At 39.8% G+C, this 19,079-nt stretch overlaps 1 protein-coding gene across 2 annotated transcripts in view; it reads right to left on the minus strand.

The window, feature by feature from the left end:
• Positions 1 to 19,079, minus strand: part of LRP5 (LDL receptor related protein 5) — a 180,235-nt gene that overhangs the window by 23,280 nt on the left and 137,876 nt on the right. For both annotated transcript variants that reach the window (XM_075047792.1, XM_075047793.1), the window contains exons 10-16: positions 18,815 to 19,041; positions 18,298 to 18,482; positions 15,134 to 15,457; positions 12,762 to 12,964; positions 9,945 to 10,156; positions 8,128 to 8,318; positions 2,079 to 2,288 (exon numbers count right to left, since the gene is read on the minus strand). In XM_075047792.1, coding sequence (XP_074903893.1) covers positions 2,079 to 2,288; positions 8,128 to 8,318; positions 9,945 to 10,156; positions 12,762 to 12,964; positions 15,134 to 15,457; positions 18,298 to 18,482; positions 18,815 to 19,041 — 1,552 coding nt within the window. The remainder of the gene's footprint in view (positions 1 to 2,078; positions 2,289 to 8,127; positions 8,319 to 9,944; positions 10,157 to 12,761; positions 12,965 to 15,133; positions 15,458 to 18,297; positions 18,483 to 18,814; positions 19,042 to 19,079) is intronic.

Here is a 19,079-nt window from a genome sequence, read left to right on the forward strand (position 1 = left end):
ACAAGATTTCACTACAAATTAATATGAAGATAAATGCAGGATTTTCAGTTCAGTGCTCAAAAGCTGATTTACTACTTCATGAGAACTAGGTTTCTCCCAGTCACAGTGATATGGAGACCTTTAAAAGACTTCTAAAAATAATTTGGGAGCTCAGGTGAAGAGGAATGAGAAGGCAGATTTGAGAAGGTCGCATTTACAGCATACCTAGACATCCCACCCGCATTCCTTAACATATGTCGCTGAAGAATACCAACACCCCAAATCCTCAGGAATTCTCCTTTAACCTTACAGAGCTAATATGTAGCCCCTCCACTTCCCTGTTACTCACAAAACTGCAGTATAAGCACACAGAGTTGATTTTTTTTTTTTTTAAAAAGATAGGAAGCTACATGGTTGTGTTCCCAAATCAGTTACCCAGAAGCACTGAATGCCTGAGTGCTCCTAATAGAATCACTCTAAATGAACATTAGGTGGATAAGAAACAGGAACAGAGAAGTGAGGTCACTGTCTGAGGACCCCAGCCCAACAAGAGACCCAGTCTCCTGTCTGCTTATTCCAGCTGACAGCTGAGCATCTGCTGGAGTGATCTATGGGGCTATAGCCTGGGTTATTTGCGATCCTGCTGATCAATGCATTCTTTACTACTAGGAAGGACGAAGAATTTCCACAGGGAAGAAACAGTATCTGTCCAGGCTTCTCAGCGACCTGCTTTCAGCTTTAACAAATTCATTAATTTAATACAGTGTTGGAGACACTACTGTTTGAGGCATGGGTTGCTAGCAGAAAAAGTGCATGCATGTATACTTGTGTGGGCATTCACATGTGCATATGTGTTTTTACTCGCCTGTTTTATCAGAAGTCACCTATGTAGGACAGTTTTCTGCTGCAAAAGGTGATTCCTTTCAGTGTGACTTAGAACAGTACTCTTACCATAAAAAATAAACATTTTTAAAAAACACATGGGATATAAAGTAATCTTTTTTTTTTAACAGTGCTGAGAATTAAAAAATTCTTTTTCCATTATTTAGTATTATGTTTGAAATATACTAAAAACATGAGAAATGGCACAGAAAAACTGGCTGTTGTGAAAGAAAAAACCAAACATCTGGATGAGGATTAGCACATAGAACCTACTACATTTTAAATACTTATGCTCCCTTATTTGTAACAGCTTACCCACACAGGCAAGTTTGAAAATACTTTCAGCTATCACAGAAACTAATGTAAGTGGCACAGAGGGTTGCAAAATGGAATAATTTCTTCTGAAAATTAAAGCATTATACAGAAATGTACCCTCCCTATAAAAGACAGCTCATCACAGGCAACAAAGTTTAAAGAGGCCACTGTGATTAGCTCTCTGTTTCCCACATCTTGTCTGTGCTCTTATATTCTCTTTTATATTCCTGTTAAACAGGAGCTGTAGGTTGTCACTTTGAGGATTGACTACTTTAAGAGGTTTCTGCACTCTCCCTCAGACCACAGGAACTTAGGCCACCAGTCCAGAAAAAGAAAGTCCTGCATGCATGAGCCCTTTCAGAAGGGAGCACCTAAAATGGCTCCACCTCTGATGGGAGAGAATTTCCACATCCACAATAATTCATTGTAGGAGCTTCCTGCCCATTCTCCCTCCCTCCCTGGAGGCTTTTACATCATCGATGTGCTGAGTCAAACCAGTCATGCTTTACACAGGGGTCTGAAACCCCTGGAGAAAAGGCAAGTACAATCCTTTTCTTTCCTTTTAAAGGTTTTTCCAAGTCTTATTACTTGGTTGTACTTAAAAAATTAACAACCATAATTATAAGTAGCTTTTAGAGTGAATTCAGTATCATGTGACTGTGTACAAAGCAGATAACTAAGTGCCATGAAATCACACATTCTGGCTGTGCAGAAATACTCCTCTGGACAAGAACAAGGAACTTGTTTCTCTTCCTCTTCTAGAATCCCAACTGGCCAAGTTGAAAGCACTCCATGGCTTACTTGAAGCCCACTGGGCAATGTTATTACAATATTCAGCTGGATGAGGACTTTGAGAGACAGTGACCAAGAGTGACAGATATCAGATATTGAAAAAAACTCACAAAATTCCTCCATATCAAGCTCTTCCACAGCATGAATGCCTGTCAGGTGAGCAATTCGGCCTTGAATTCTAGTCCTTTTGTACCCGTTCATTTTCTCCACTCTTTCAATCATCTGCTGCTGACGATCAATCCAATACAAGTGATTCCCCAGCACAGTGAGTCCCATCGGCTGAAGGATGTTGGAGTCCTCCAGGGTCACACGGTTAGCACCTGAAATCAACAAAGACTAGTTTTATTTACACCAGTTGACTTTCAACTCATTTCTTAAAAAAACACACAACCAAAACCAAACCAAACCCTGAAAATAGTTAGCTGTACGGTCATTGGCTTCATTTGTCCATGCAGACCAAGGCTCTACTTGTTCAGCCTCATCTCAGGTAAATGCAACCAGTTGCTATGTCATGAGGGCAAGCAGATACAATATGAAACATCACTCATCCTTGCATACACTGGCTGGTCAGCCAGCCACAATCAGCCTCATGTTGACATGTTCTATTACGTGTAACTGTGTGCAGTCCCTAGAAGCCTCTGTCACTGATACAGACTCAGCTCCTGGGCCAAAATTTTTACAATACATTCACACACCAAGCAGTATACTTTGTTGGAATCTACAAGTAAGAGTGAAATACAACCAATTAGCTTCACTGCCATTACTCAAGTAAAACACATTCATCATGCAAAGCAAGAGGCAAGTACACAAACCCTGACATATGCTGTATCACAACCACAGAGATATGACCATGAAAGAAAAGCTCTATTCTAACAGCCACACTTCTTTCTTCACCTTCTCTTTTTTCTTCAGTAACTGACCAGAAAACCCAAACTCTGAGTAATTCAGTGTGCTTTTAACAGGAACACTGTGAAATGCTCAGGTTTTCTGCTCTACAGAAACGTGTAAAAATCTGCTCTCAGCCAGTAGGTAAAAATCAGGTTAAGTAAAAATGCATTTATGACTGCTTTTAACTTTAATTGCTTGCAGTCTTCTACTGTGTGCTGTCCTACACTTAGCAGCATTTAATTGTTGCTTTTGTTATGCTTATTTAGGGTGAACAAGATATTCCAAATTATTCTGTTAATTCACAGAAACCATTTTCAGGCCGCGTATACCTATGTATACTGATTATATTTTATTTTAAAAATGAGGAATCAAAACAAAATTGTAACGTAGTGCTTCTGCTCTCATATTTCATTTTGGAATAAAGACCTTACATCTGCTTGCATTTAAAAAATTAGTTTTGAATATCTACACAAAATGAGATTATAAAATCTGGATACATTATAAAAATGCTATAAGCACTGGATTCAACTAATTTGCTACATAAATTATGTAGAGCTCAACCAAGCATAAGAATGTAACATTTATTTCAATTACAGATTCTATTAGTTTTGCACGTAAAATTACCACCTGCAATGACTCTTGCTTGACTGTTGTGACATACAGCAAGCATTCAAATCGAATTTATTTGTAGAGAGATCAGAAATTCTTGGACTTGCAATTGGGGTTTTAGTTCTTTAGCCCTGAATTTCTTTTGTTTCCAAACCAATGAGGAAGACATCTTTGTTTCATTCCATTTTCAGAAGAAACATGCATGAACTGTAAGTGACAGTACAGTCCTGGTTGTAATCTGATGTGTCTATTATTGTACACACTTCCAAGGTACCACTGGATTTTACTCTTGTAAAGAGTAAAAGAACAGAATAGATGCACCTGCACTAATTTAAATAAGCAGGCACTAAACCTGACCCTTAGTACTACTCTCTAGCAGTGCAGTTCCTGAGATGTTCTTTGTCTTCTCCTAAACAGGTCTTAAAATTTAGAAATACTAGAAGAGATTTTGAAAGAAGAAGGTTCTTGGTTAACAAAGCACAGGGCACTTTATTCATTTGCCCTGCAACCTGCGAAGCACCCTTAGTTCCTATGAACTTCAGTGACATTGGATTTTCAAAGACGACTGTCCTTTTGCCAGACTAAGCCTCACATTTTGACCCAAAAGCACAATTTTCAGCTGCTTTCAAGATACCATGCCTTCTTGATTTTTTAAGTGCTAAATTGCTCATCCATTTAGAAATAAAAGGCAAGCTGGTTTCCTGAAGGAAATCCTGAAGGCATCCTGAAATCATGAATACATGAGGCGTCAGGTGACACTCGCAAGCTAGCAGTCCTGCTAGAATCCTACCTTGTTTGACCAGCCTTCGAAATCCAGGCCTAAACCAGGCTACATTTAATGGTTTTTGGGGGTGTACATCAAGCATCATCTTTTTTCTCCCTCACCTACAAAAAGCTGAACACTGCTGATTTGGGAAGCTGCTGGAGATAGCACTGGATAAGGTGATTAATCTATACTATAATTATGTTTGATTTGATCTTGAGTAAATGACAGTCCAAATTATTAATGAATAAGTTTAAAAGGAGAGGCAAAGGGCACCTATAGCACCGGATGACACCATTAAACTGTTGTTTAGAAGAACGATCAAAATGAAAAACTCAATCTGAATAAATAAAAGGATATTTTCAACAGATATGGTTAGAAAAAAGAAGAGAAAACATGTTGCAATTAAAGAAGTGTTGAATTTCCATAGTAATTTAATACTTTGATTCCCAGAATGAAACAGATGTGTAGTCTTTTCAAGATGGAAATCAATAGTTAAATGTAAAGAACATTAAGCTGGAAGGACACACAATTCCTCTATTTAAAGTCTAATTGAAAACAAAGCATGTTTTCACTGCACCAATTTTATAGTTTTTCCAGTCACTTCAACAATAATATAAAACACTACTTTTTAATTGACTGGTGTGGCACACAAGTCATTTGCAAATGGTTTATGAATGTCTAAAAATCATCAACAACTCCAACTGAAAAATTCAAGAACCTTGAAAGAAAACTGTTGGGTTTACAGTTCTTTCATCCTTCTCTGAAAGATAAGCACTGGACATCTGAGGTTATTCCATGACTTAGTAGGATACTGTTAACCAGGGTGTAGTGCAAGCTTCAGAAACCTCCATAACCACGTCATCTCCCCAAGCCTACGAAGGAATAAGTTCATCTAGACCAGTCTAATTGGCATGAAGGATGCTATACACAATTTTGGTCCAATTTATTCAGCAGCCTCAGTTTACGCTAAAATCCTTTTGCTAATATATGCCCATTTTGAAGTGTTTTGCTCAGAAAATACTTTCTAGAGGAAGTAATTCAAGCCAACATAACTTTGGCTGTCAAATTTCTTCTGAAGTTGTGATGCAAGACTGCCAAATATTTTAAAATAAAAATATGCTGTTAACTCATTTAAAAAATCAAGAGCTCAGTAAATCAAATTACAGTGAGCTCAGCTGGATGCAACAGAACCATAGTTTTCTGGCTACATGATACATATCCTCTAGTTAATAAACATAGTTTTATTTTAATCCTGTAGCTTTCCCCTGCTTTTATCTTACCTATAGGGTTTGATTCTTTACCTGTGACCCTATCAAATAAATGTGCACTAAAAGCTTTGGTTCAATATTAACCAGAGAAAGCTTAGTTCTCCTTGTAAAAACATCCAAAGAATTGGATTAAAATATATAACCAGTATGCAAACATGCTTACATGGAGTTTTAATGTCAAGAAAAGGAAGAATGCGTACAAAGGAAGCTGCAGTCACAGGATACAACTACCAGCATATGATGGCCTAGCTGCTGATTTATTCATATATGAGTTTACCTAAGTCCTATTGTCAGGTCTTATTCATTCAAGACTTAGATCTGAAACAATAATAAACAGACTCTGCATTTTATCCTGTACTATGCAAGGACACAGTCCATCTTCCAACCTGTGACATGACAAGGAAAAAGCACATGTCCCCTGCCTGCCCTCATCTGCTAGCTGTGACTCAACCTTGCATGCATCCTAAATCAAAGGGGAAAAGAGGATGCTTATGTACATATAAGTAGAAGACCTAGGCATAGCTAGGTCCACTGTGTGCTACAGCTTCATTAAATAATATGGCTTCCTATTACATGGGTACCACCTTTTTATCAGCAGCAGCACTAGTTATTGATCCTGTCCTCCCTTATCAATTCATTAACTTCTCCCTGGCACGTTCCCCCTCTCCTAAACCATATGATTTTCACATAATCTTCTTTGGTCCCTCTTCTCTCTCCCTTGCGTTTGTGGGTACCATTTCAGCCACAATACTTGCATGATATGAAGCTTTTCTGTCTTGTCATTTTACTTCTGCATTTCCTCCTACAGTACTTTTCTTTTCATCACTAGACAAAACCCTCTCAGTATCTCTGACGCATCTTGTTATGTGTCCCACTCTGTCTACCTTTTCTTCTCAAACATGGGTTGTTTCATAGGTCAAGTCTTGTCTCCCTCCTATCTTCTTCTGTCCTACAAATTTTTGTAGGCTCTCTGACGCCTATCCTCGATTGGACATTTTGTGTCTACACAGGCAGTTTGACAATACTCCCCTATCCAGCCTGATAATTGATGAAAGACATGGGCTGCTATACCTTCCCAGCTCCAGCTTCATGTTTTTATCCCTTCTCTGGCAGAAGTGACCTGAGTCTGACCTTGAGTCAGGTTTAGGTGCTCAAAAGTGAACTGTCCTTGTAAAAAAGTGAACAATTTTCTCCTGTTTTAGTTCATTGCCTCACTACAACACAAGGAAAGGATGTGACTACATGGCAAGAAGAGCAGAGCCACCAAAAATTGGTCAATCAGCCTTTTATGGCAGATGCCAATCACTAGAACAGTCCAGCTTCTACTCCCTCACACTAGTTCACTTCTCTCTGCACTTCCTTTAGGAGTTTAATTTCTTGATACCCGAATGACAATGAGAGAATGAATCATGAGTCAGAAAGTAGGGCCATTGGATTGTCTGTGCTATACTGCTCACCAGATGAGCGAGCCTGTTTCTCCACTTATTCAGCACTATCAAGTGCTTTTAAAAGTCAACGATGAACAGTGCTCTCTAAGATCCATGTGGTGCTATTGCTATGGACGTGGAATAATGCTTTATTTTACTAATATGGGAAAACTGCAACTCTGCACTTTTGCAACACAGAGCAACAGATGAGCTGCCTTATCAACCATGTTAGAAGAAAGCCATTCCCCTTCCTTCTGTTTGTATTTCAAGCTACCTTGTTTTACTAAGCTGTAAACTCCAGAGAAAGAAAAATTGAAGAGTTATGCAAACTTTTCAAACCATTAAGGAAAAAAAAAAAGGGCACACTGGAGGTGATTTAGGGGTTCCATAACTGGCAACACCTATTTAAATCTGATCTTGCAAGAGTTGTTTTCAGAACTGTCCTGGTTTCAGCTGGGATAGAATTAACTGTCTTCCTAGTAGCTGGTACAGTGCTATGTTTTGAGTTCAGTATGTGAAGAATGCTGATAACACTGATGTTTTCAGTTGTTGCTCAGTAGTGTTTAGACTATAGTCAAGGATTTTTCAGCTTCTCATGCCCAGCCAGGGCACCTGACCCAAACTGGCCAACGGTGTATTCCATACCATGTGATGTCCCATCTAGTTTAGGAACTGGGAAGGGGGGGGCAGGGATTCGCCGCTCGGGGACTGGCTGGGTGTCGGTCGGCGGGTGGTGAGCAATTGCCCTGCGCATCATTTGTACATTTCAATCCTTTTATTACTACTGCTGTCATTTTGTTAGTGTTATCATTATCATTATTAGTTTCTTCTTTTCTGTTCTATTAAACCGTTCTTATCGCAACCCAGGAGTTTTACTTCTTTTCCTGATTTTCTCCCCCATCCCACTGGGTGGGGGGGGGAGTGAGTGAGCGGCTGCGTGGTGCTTAGTTGCTGGCTGGGGTTAAACCACGACAAGAACACATCAAAAGTCAAATGGCTCTCTTGGAGGGTGGCAATCGTTACATATGTGTTTATTCCAATCACATCAAAGATGGGAGCCCACCAGCAATTGTTATCTGTGACTGCCTACACAGAACTGGCAACAGCGGAGATAGAAGTTACTGGGGTCACCATCAAAGAGGGAATGATGTCCTATACATACACACATTCCACTCCAAATGTTTAACTGTATGCCACATACCTGACAAGTCACAGCTTTCGATGCGCTTCAGATCTGCATCCACCCAGAAAAGCTTTCCAAGTTTGTTGTCAATCACCAGTGCTACTGGTCGGATCAACCCCGTTGTAAAAAGCACTTCTCTCTCTGTGCCATCAAGGGCTGCACGCTCAATCTTGGGAGCTCGGTCTTGCATGTTGGTGAAGTACATGTACCTGAGAACAAAGACACCAGCTGCTTAACTGAGAGCTTCAAAAGAGGGGCAAGTCACCCTTGCACACAGGTTTTACGTTGTGAGTGGGAATGTTTTACATAGGGATGACTGCGGTGACTGTTGCTCTCAGCTGCAAAGATCCGGATCTGTCAGCTGCAGAACCCCAAACATTTGCTAACTGGCATATTGAGATAGCCTGAAATTAATAGCATTTGTCCTTAATACACCAGGCCATAAAATGCCTCAGCTCTCAGCACCACTGCACTGGCAGCACTGTTCCTGCAGTGGAGGTGGGGCTTGTAAGAGACTAGCACAGATTTTCTGCACCCTTCCTTGAGTAAAGCTGTCCCCATCTGTGAATCAAAGCCCAGCAGCTCTTTCTGACAAAAAACATTAACTTTCACCTCCTCTCCTTCTGGGTTGCCTTCCTTCTCAGCAAGTAGAAGTTCCTACCAAACTTGAGAGGAGCAAAGATCACAGAAGGAAGAACAACTGAGGATGGCATATTCCTGGTGTCTTAGTTCCATGAATTCTTTATATCCACCTAAATAATTTGACAACCTGACTAGAATAGTTGAGAGTTTTAGAGATCAACAAACCCAAACTCCAATTTTAATGGAGAAAGCAGATAAGCTTTTATAAATAAAAACTATGTCCAAGTGACTTAGTCCCAATAAGATTAGAATCTTTCCTCTAATCTCCCTCTCCCCACACCAGCTTTTGAACTATGCAGAGTACACTGACTATTGTGTAAAATACCAATCCTATAAATGCTGTGGATAGAGTCTCTGGGTACTACTGTATCCACACAGTTACAAAATATTGTCATTCAACATCTGCCAAGCAAATGGTAAGCCATTTAGTAGTAAATTGGGATTTAAGCATCTATCTTATTAAAAAGAACAGTAAAGGACCATCTTTGGCCTCTAAGAATGAAGCTACTAACTACCTGAAGTGGAGATGGGGTCTGCTGAATCTAACCAAAACTGCTTTGCAGCAAAACAACATATTTTCTTTCTGTGGGAAATCACTCTAGTATATTCTACCTGTTTTAATTAATTTCAGAAGTTTTTGAGATACACATCAAAGCAGAACTAGCTTAGAAGTGTATAGAACATAAGGGGTTGGTTGGTTTGTTTCTTTAACTTTATACTATTACATTAGCAGGAATAGTTTTATGATATGAGTGATCTCTTTTTTTTTTCCCAGTAACATTTGTTTTTATGATGACCAAACATTTATGAGCCAGGTCCCCAGCTGATATAAACACGGTGTAAACTCTCCTGTTTTTCATATTAGGTAGTGGGGCTGTGCACTCATGCAGCGAACAGGACGAGGTGGCTTTGCTTTGCTTTCCCCACCTGGGTTAGTTCCTCACTATAACCAACCACATGGCTGTGTGAACGTCTAAGTCATTCACACCAGAGGAGGCAGCAAAGGAGAGAACAGGAAAAGAAAGCTGGATATCTTTAAAAGCCAGTATCGGACAAGCAGTCACCTACATCCTGAACAATTAAACACACAAAAATTCTCCTTTTTAAAATATACAGATGCAACACAAGATTCACACAGACAGCTAACATGCATCCCAAGAGAGCTCTGTACAAGGTACAGAAAGGAATCTCACCCTCGCTCTGCGTTCACTACAATGGCTCTGGGCTTGTCGTGATCCCCTCGCAGCACCATCCCAATTGACTCGCCGTTCAGCCTGTGGACATTGACTGAATTTGTGGCCTCACAGGTCCAGTACAAGGTATGGCTGTATATATCAATGCTGAGGTCATGTGGCTGCTTCTCTGGGTTCTGGCTTTGGTTTGGAGTACTCATGACAGTGAAAGGCTGCAAGACAACATATGGGGAACAATTTCCAGAAATTATTCTGATTATTGATTGGAGAACACTGGTTGCACAGAAAACATGGTTTACCTACCTGACAGTCCAGAAAAACCTAAAACCATCCACAAGGAAACAACAAATACAAGACATGCGATAAAGCTTAACAAGAAAAGATTTTATTCAAACTGTGGTTTAGAGGAAAAACATCTGGACAAAATCTGTAAGATTATGCAAAACTCCCCAGAAAGCAGTTGTGGGGCCTCCTACAAGTAGAATTAATTAGCAGGAGATGGAAGAAAACAATAGCGAATGTTCATGCACAGAACAACCTTGAATGAAACCACCCAAGTAACAAGGCAGCCTTCTGGCCAGACGTGCACCGTTATACAGTCAGCTGTATCTCTGTCTCTTTCCAAAGTCTCCTTACTTTATTATTTGTAGTGCAGTAGATATTGATTTTCTTTAAGTTCTGGCTTCTCTCAAAAACTAAAATTTTTTAATGAAACTTCGTTCTGTTTGCTCACATGGCTACAGCTCTGCCTCACATCCATACTAACAACATTACCTTGCTTTCACCCTCATGTGTTTATGATGGACCTTAGAAAACTTGACATTATTGCCAAGTTCCTGGAATCATTACCCTCAACCTCTCCCAATCTAACTAACATGCTATTTACTAAACTTTTTAACTCTATGCTGAATACTAACATAGATTTCCATACTTTATTTCTGTGAAGAGCACTAGAGCATATTAAAAAATCCCTAAAGGAAAATAATCTTTCTATTGTTTGTTTAAGTTACACAGGCTCCACTAGTGTACAGCCAATCCCAGTGCCACTGGGATAGTAATACTGCTGGCACGACTCCCAACATCCAACTAGCCTTCAAAGGTGACTGCTTTTGGTGACATGATAATGGTGAGGGGAAAGCCATGGCTTCCTTAAGTGTTCTAATGTGGCACTCCCAATTCAAACACAAAAACAGTACCAGAAAAAGTTTGTATAGGTCAAGAAAGCTGAAGACACCATTCCGTGCTCAGCTTAAGTCAAATGATTTACCTAACACAGCATTACTTTCACAAGTTATATTTCCACAATTTGGTTTTAAGCCTTCAGGTTCTGCATAGTGATATACAGGCTTTTTTTTCTTTTTATGTAAAGCTTTATCCCTATTTTGTCTTGACAGAGTGCCTAGAAATAAAAAGAAATCATTCTTTTCCTGATATCAAAGGTAACACTACCCAGGTATGAAATTCATATGTACCACCTCTAAACAGCATGATTTAGCAAAAATAAGTAAATATAGTTAGTGAAAATTGGAAAGTCAAAATTTGCAGTGGATCTGCATCTTCAAAGCTGTGTGACCAAGGTAGAGGAAAACACAGAGCAAATGAATCTCCACTGCAATTTGCACCTAGCAAGTACCAAAGAGAAGCTAGACTACAACAATTAGCACCTAGCATAATCCCAAAAAGCAAGAGAAAAACTTCTTCAAAATTCATCCACAACCCAGTTAGCTGTTCATCCCAACATATCTCCTCCCAGTTTTAAAAGAAATGGCCAAAAAATAAAATTGCCATCTCTTCCTTTAAAGTTAACCATAAAACCTCTGAGTTCCTAGATGCATGAAGAGACCAGTCCATTTCTATTGATATCAAGTCATATTGTTTAGATATGACTGCCCAAGAACTAGGAAAATATAATTTGCCTGTTCTCCATTTCATTTTATATTCTTACTCAAACCATAGTTTTTAAATAATCTGTTATCTTGACCTGGGAGTTAAGCTATGTTAACACGTAACACTGCCTGGAAGAACAGTACACTTATTTCCACTGTTGCGTGAATAACTAGCACAAAAGAATACTGTCCCCAACTCAGTAGAACAATTAAGCATGTAGATAAGCCTGTCCCTATCTGGCACAGCAATCAACTCTACATTCACTCAGGATTTAACTACAGCTTGGATAGCTGAGAGTTTTCGTTTTGAGAGAGCTTTACAATGATGCTAATATTATCACACAATTGGCATGCACAATATTGATTTTTGAATACAATTTACCTGTCCTGAGTATAGTGAGTCTGCCCTACTTTAGTGCCTGTCCTTAACTAAAGATTGCAATTCAAGGCTTATAGTTTCAGATACACATGATGTACTATATTTTATTACACTTATTTGTGTATAAATTAAAATCACGATCCTAAAAGCCTTCAGTAATTTTCACACATAAATAGAATATGTAGGGAACGGCGTTTGGAAGATCTCGCGATGTCACAGAAAGATGGAGGGTTAGTCGCAGCCCTATGATGTACCTGTAATCCCGCCTACCCTTGTTAGCATAAAAGGAATTAACTGTGCAATAAAAGGAGGAAGTTGGCGCTCACGCTGTGTGTGTTATCTGTCTCTTTCCCTGGTCCGGGCCGACCAGTGATCTAATCGTGGCACCTTGATATGTAGCAAACGCTACAGAATATACATGAATAAGTGCTGGCAAAAGTAAAGTTTAAACCGATGATTCTTTGGTGCAGGGGATGGAAGGGGAAAGTCAAGCATAAAGTACAAAGCACACAAAAAGACCAACACAAAACTACATACACCATGTAAACTTGCCTGAGTGCCATCATCTTTGGCTCTTTTTATAATATTCTGACGTCCATCCACCCAGTAGATCAATTTATCTAAGGGATCATAATCAATAGCCTTGACATTCCTTAGACCATGCATAGGCAGGATGATATCTGGACTTTGCTGATCATCTGGTATCATCCGGCTGATTGCAGATTTCTGGCTAAACAACAGGAAGCTGGCAGGGGCTGAAACAAGCCAAAACAGAATGCATAAGAAAATGCAATTCACACAGTCAAAAATACACCCACACAAAAGACAAAGAATATTTAGGACAAAATCCCAGAGAGACAATTATATTCACAATGAAAACTAAGGTAATTCATAATTGGAGATGTTTGCTATGAAGTTGAAAATGTTTCTTTGTATACTTCTGGAAGGTAAATGTGCACACCCGCACCCAGAAAGTATTTCCTTTTCATATTATAAAATAACAACGTTCCCCATGTGGACTTTAAGTAACACCAGTGAGAGTGGGCAATACAGAGTCACAGGTTTTCCTATATTATCATAGAAATATTTAAGTTGGAAAAGACCTTCAAGATCATTAAGTCCAACCATAAACCTAACACTGCCAAGTCCACCACTAAACCATGTCCCTAAGCACCACGTCTACTCATCTTTTAAATACCTCCAGGGATGGTGACTCAAGCACTTCCCTGGGCAGCCTGTTCCAATGCTTGATAACCCTTTCGGTAAAGAAATTGTTCCTAATATCCAATCTAAACCTCCCCTTGGTGCAATATTTCCTCTTGTCCTATCACCATCCACCTGACAGAAGAGACTGACACCCACCTCACTACAATCCCCCTTCAGGTAGTTGTAGAGAGCGATAAGGTCTCCCCTCAGCCTCCTTTTCTCCAGGCTGAACAACCCCAGTTCCCTCAGCCACTCCTCATAGGACTTGTTCTCTAGACCCTTCACCAGCTCCGTTGCCCTTCTCTGGACACACTCCAGCACCTCAATGTCTTTCCTGTAGTGAGAGGCCCAAAAGTGAACACAGTACTCGAGGTGCGGCCTCACCAGTGCCAAGTACAGGGGGACAATCCCTTCCCTAGTCCTGCTGGCCACACTATTTCTGATAGAAGCCAGGATGCTATTGGCCGCCTTGGCCACCTGGACACACTGCTGGCTCATATTCAGCCGGCTGTTGACCAACACCTCAGGTCCTTTTCTGCCGGGCAGCTTTCCAGCCACTCCTCCCCAAGCCTGTAGTGTTGCATGGGGTTGCTGTGACCCAAGTGCAGGACCCGGCACTTGGCCTTGTTGAACCTCATACAATTGGCCTCGTCCCATCGATCCAACCTGTCCAGATCCCTCTGTAGAGCCTTCCTACCTTCCACCAGATCAACCCTCCCTCCCAACTTGGTGTCATCTGCAAACTTACTGAGGGTGCACTCGATCCCCTCATCCAGATCACTGTTAACGATATTAAACAGAACTGGTCCCAATACTGAGCCCTGGGGAACACCACTTGTGACCCACTGCCAACTGGATTTCACCCCATTCACCACCACCCTCTGGGCTCGTCCATCCAGCCAGTTTTTTACCCAGTGAAGAGTACACTTGTCTAAGCCATGAGCTGCCAGCTTCTCAAGGAGTATGCCATGAGAGACAGTGTCAAAAGCCTTACTAAAGTCCAGGTAAACAACATCCACAGCCTTTCCCTCATCCACTAAGCAGGTCATCTTGTCATAAAAGGAGATGAGGTTAGTCAAGCAGAACCTGCCTTTCATAAACCCATTCTTTCATCCAGTTAAAATTTCCTTATATGCTACTGTGCCAGGATGCCCAAAGCTTTGTTGTTTTTTTTAATGTCAACAGTCCATTTTCTATTCATCTGCTATTATTCCTAGGAACTTAAATTCTTACTGGACAAACAGTGAACTGGCAGGCTCATAATATCACACACAGGGGGAAAACAAACATATGAATTTCAAGTGCATGTGCATGTTGCGCAGACTACTTAGGAGGCTGTTTTATTGGATGTTATTTTTGCTGACTGTATTAAACACTTAAGAGACAAAGACATTCTTTGTTTAGAATTTCTCTTCCACCCACCTACATACTTAGGTAAGGACTGGGAAAGCTTCAGTCACACAGCTGAATCACCTGGAAAGCACTTCTAGTAAAACAAGAAAGACCAGACTTGACAGTGCTGTTATTTCTAAGATTTGAAATACAAATCTTCAGACCTAATTCATGTCACAATAATGGGTATAAAACTCCATAATCTGTCCTCGTATTTCAAACCTTTGAAATGGACTTGTGATATCCCTTCCCTTTCTATACTGAAAGGGATTACAAGCACCTGGGAGCTGCAAGCACTGAATATAGTAGCAAACAAAAAGGCTTACAACTACAGTTCCTGCTGTTGGGATCCAAGGTATAATGAGCAGCACAGCCACACCTAAATCCATTTGGTATGGCAAGACACAAGTGACCACAATGGCCATTATTTTGCACACAATCATTCAAGCCATCCTGACGTGAAGAATGGAAGACCAATATATCCATCACAAAATCCAGATGGCCCTGAATAAGTGTCCTGTTCTTCCCACTGGTCTTGTCTGCTCTTTCTATACTGTGAAGATTCCAGTCTGTCCAGTAGATGTAGTCACTGTATTGGGTTAATCCAAATGGATGAGGTAGATCATCTGCTATGATTTCTCGTTCTTGTCCTGCAAAAATAAGGATAATCAGCTAAAGGACAATTCACAAGTCATGAAATGAAGATTGTGACTGGCATCAAGAAAAGGTTTTTTCTTCCCTTTTTAAAATAAAACCTCATTTCCCAAGTCAGCGTCATGGGATTCATTATTAAGCAGTATCTGCTCAAGAGGTAACCTAAACACTTGCATTCAAAAACCTTATCCTGATACCCTTTTGCCTATAGAGCCATTTGAATCTGTGCCAGGGTATTGGCATTTAAATAAATACTACTCTGTATGTCTCATGCTTATCATCCCAAATAGATATTGGAAAACATATTCAAGAATACTAACAGCTCCAGGAATCACTTAGGCCAATAAAAACCCCAACTAATATGCATGAAAGCAATGACATACAACAAACTTGAGCTTCACAGAGAAACAGCTATTAGAAATTATGGTGTTTCACTCAACAAACACGAATCTTTTGCGGTGCAATTTAATGTACAGCTACCCCACGAGATTAGGAAACCATTTGTTTGGCAGAAATCCCAATATTCCCACATTCAGTGGCTCAGTTAGCAACTTTCACAACAGACTTAAAACCTTCTAGAGCACTGGATGACCTCTGCCAGAGATGAACTACTAAAGTAGATAAAGTCTTACTGTAAATCACCTTCCTAAATATTTTCAAGAATAAACCTCTACGGATCTCTGCCACTTTACATCAAATGAAGATGTAGCCTTCATCAGCATCGTCTCCTCCTGCCTCAAATAAACGTCCGATGCTAGATTCTACAGAACACCTTGTTTTTCTTCCCCTGCCCATCATGCCCTCTCCCATTTGGCCAAGATTAGAGAAGGAATGAAAAACCCAAAACCTAGGACATGAAGCCGCTTTCCTATAAACCACCAGAACTAAATATAGAGGCAACCTTCCCAATTACTTTTAGGCATCTAAAGTGTCCAGGTTAGGGGCACAGATATCCTGCACACTCTCAGGCAGGTACTTCTTAGAGCAATTCTCGTTCACAGCGATGAATTCAGGGGATAGGCTCTTTTGAAGGAAGCAGATAAGCTGTCTAATTGAATTTTGAAAGTCGGTTGAGGGAGGAAAATCTGCTGAAAGAGTGATTTTTTCCTGTTGGGTAATGTTTATAATGCCCAAGATTAAGCTAGGACAGCATTCATTCATCCATCCATCCATCCACTTAAGAGTGCTTTATTCATTGCTGGTGGGGCAGACGTTTCTATCAGCAACACTCATTCAGATTTCTCCTGGCAAGGAGACCAGCACTGCATAACGTAGGCCAAGTCTAATAACATTTCTTTAACCAATAAGGCCACTTGCTTGAAGTCTACCTGAGTCTTTACAATCTGCTAACTAAAAAGATATCATACAACTTTGTTAGCTTTAGTGGTCAGCCTTCTGCTTTCTCACCACAAATAAATGTTAACAGTAGGTTCAGCTTTAGAACCAGTTTAATTTACCAGAGATTATTTCAATCTTGTGTTTCTTCTCAATGTCACAATCAGTTTCTAGTTCAAGCTTGCCTCCAGCTATTTTGTTTCTCTAAGTATAATGCAGTAGCTTAGTAACAGCTTTGATAGATTGTGCACTGTGGATGGCAAAAACCCAACTCTAGATAAAGAAACAATCTTACTGCAATTTCTAAACAGTAACATCCATTCAGCAGTTGTCATCCCAAGGCAACAAATACAAGAAATGCAAAATCAGTGATAGCCTCGGAATCCAAAACTGCATTGCTCTCTCTGTTTTCCTGAGCTTAGATTTTCTATACTCTGAAGATACGCACACACAATAACACCTTAAAAAAAAATCTCACTCTGATTGGTACCTTTTCACAGATTAAAAAAAAAAAAAAAAAAAAAGAGTTGCAGGGAAATTATATATTATCAGTCAGAGCATTGCTGTAATAATCCTGTATAAGCTTGCTTAAATACTGTATGTTCTGCCACATAAACTTTAATTTTTACATTGGAATCCCAGAGGCATTAATTACCATCTCACAAAGGTCTCTCCTTGAAAATGGAACAGGGATAGGATGTCAGGTCAGGAACTTCTGGATTCCATTTCTGATCCTGTCACTGATTCACTGTGTGGCATTTGGAAACTTATATAAACTCTGTTTTCTCAAAAAGGAATTAATTTCTGCCTCAGCTAAAACCTTGAAGACCATTTAATATTTACAAAACATCTGGACAATACAAAAGCTCTATATCAGCTGCAGAAAACAAAACTCCCTTCTTTTATCCAGTTAGTTATCATGTCAATATCAACGTCAAAGTTTAGTAGATCTTCACACACCCCTTGTATGTATAAATGAAATTCTAATGGAAGACATGAAAATGTGTAAAGTTGTGTACAAAACTTATGATACGCTGCAGAAGTAGCTGCACAACCTTCCAGATGGCAGGAAATGGAAGCAGTATTTTGGTTTTGGTTTTGAGCTAATACAAATAGTCTGAAGCTGGAAACACAGATAATACTTCAACAGAAAATTAGCATCCAGACTGAAAAGTCAGTGGTGGTTTACAGTGAACCTATAAGTTGTCCTCACTTTGAGAAACTCAGAGGTCATCTCTGCTTTGGTAAAACACAGGCAGTTTCATATCAATACCGAGAAATGGTAACGTATGTCACCGTCATTATAAATCATCATATAGTTATTAATTTAGGAAGCTTTTTTTTATCTCCTGAAACATTTAACTCTCCATTTCCTCTCATAAGAAAAATACACACACAGATTTAATACCAATTATGTTATTCCAATTTCATATTATTCAATTACTTTACTACGGTCAGTGCATATTTCTGTACTGGCTGGTGTAATATAACACTAGATTACCTAGCATATTTGATGACTCAATCATGCTTGTGTCTAAGTCAGTCCAATATAGCCTTTGGTCTGCATAATCAATAGTGAGGTCATTGGCACGACCCACTTTATCCACCAAAGTGATGCTGTTTGTTCCGTCCATATACGCCCGAACAATCCTAGGTTTACCTCCCCATTCAGTCCAGTACATGTATCTGCAATGAGAAGTGGAACAAAAAGACTACATCAGCTAGGTAAGATTGTGTTTAGCTGCATGCTTTCATTTTTAAAAATTTATTTTCAGTTCTTTAAAAAAATAAAAAGGAATAACCCATGTGGTTATGTGCAGTATTACAGTACTCCTTTTTTAGACAAAGGCAGAAAAATATGATTGACAATTCTTAATTTTTCATTGTAACCCATACGGTTGTGGAGCGTTTATTGTCTTTTCAAGGACTCTGAAGAAATGGAGCTATATAAACTAGCAATTAACTTGTCACGTACAAGATATGTACACAAAGCTTTGAAAAACAACACCATCCCTTACCCTTTGGTAGGATCAAGAGCCAGAGACCTTGGGTTGTCCAAGTCCTTCCACACAAGCACCTGCCTATACTGTCCATCCAGGCGGGCTACTTCAATGCGATTGGTTCCAGTATCTGCCCAGTAGAGGTTCTTTCCCATCCAGTCTACAGCCATTCCCTCAGGATAATCTAGCCCAAACTCAATCACATGTTCAACAGAGCTCCCATTCATGAAAGCTCGGCTTATGGTCTGGAAAACAATTTTGTAAAAATATTATGGCATTTACA

Source organism: Buteo buteo, chromosome 16 (assembly GCF_964188355.1).
Source record: "Buteo buteo chromosome 16, bButBut1.hap1.1, whole genome shotgun sequence".
Taxonomy (NCBI): domain Eukaryota; kingdom Metazoa; phylum Chordata; class Aves; order Accipitriformes; family Accipitridae; genus Buteo; species Buteo buteo.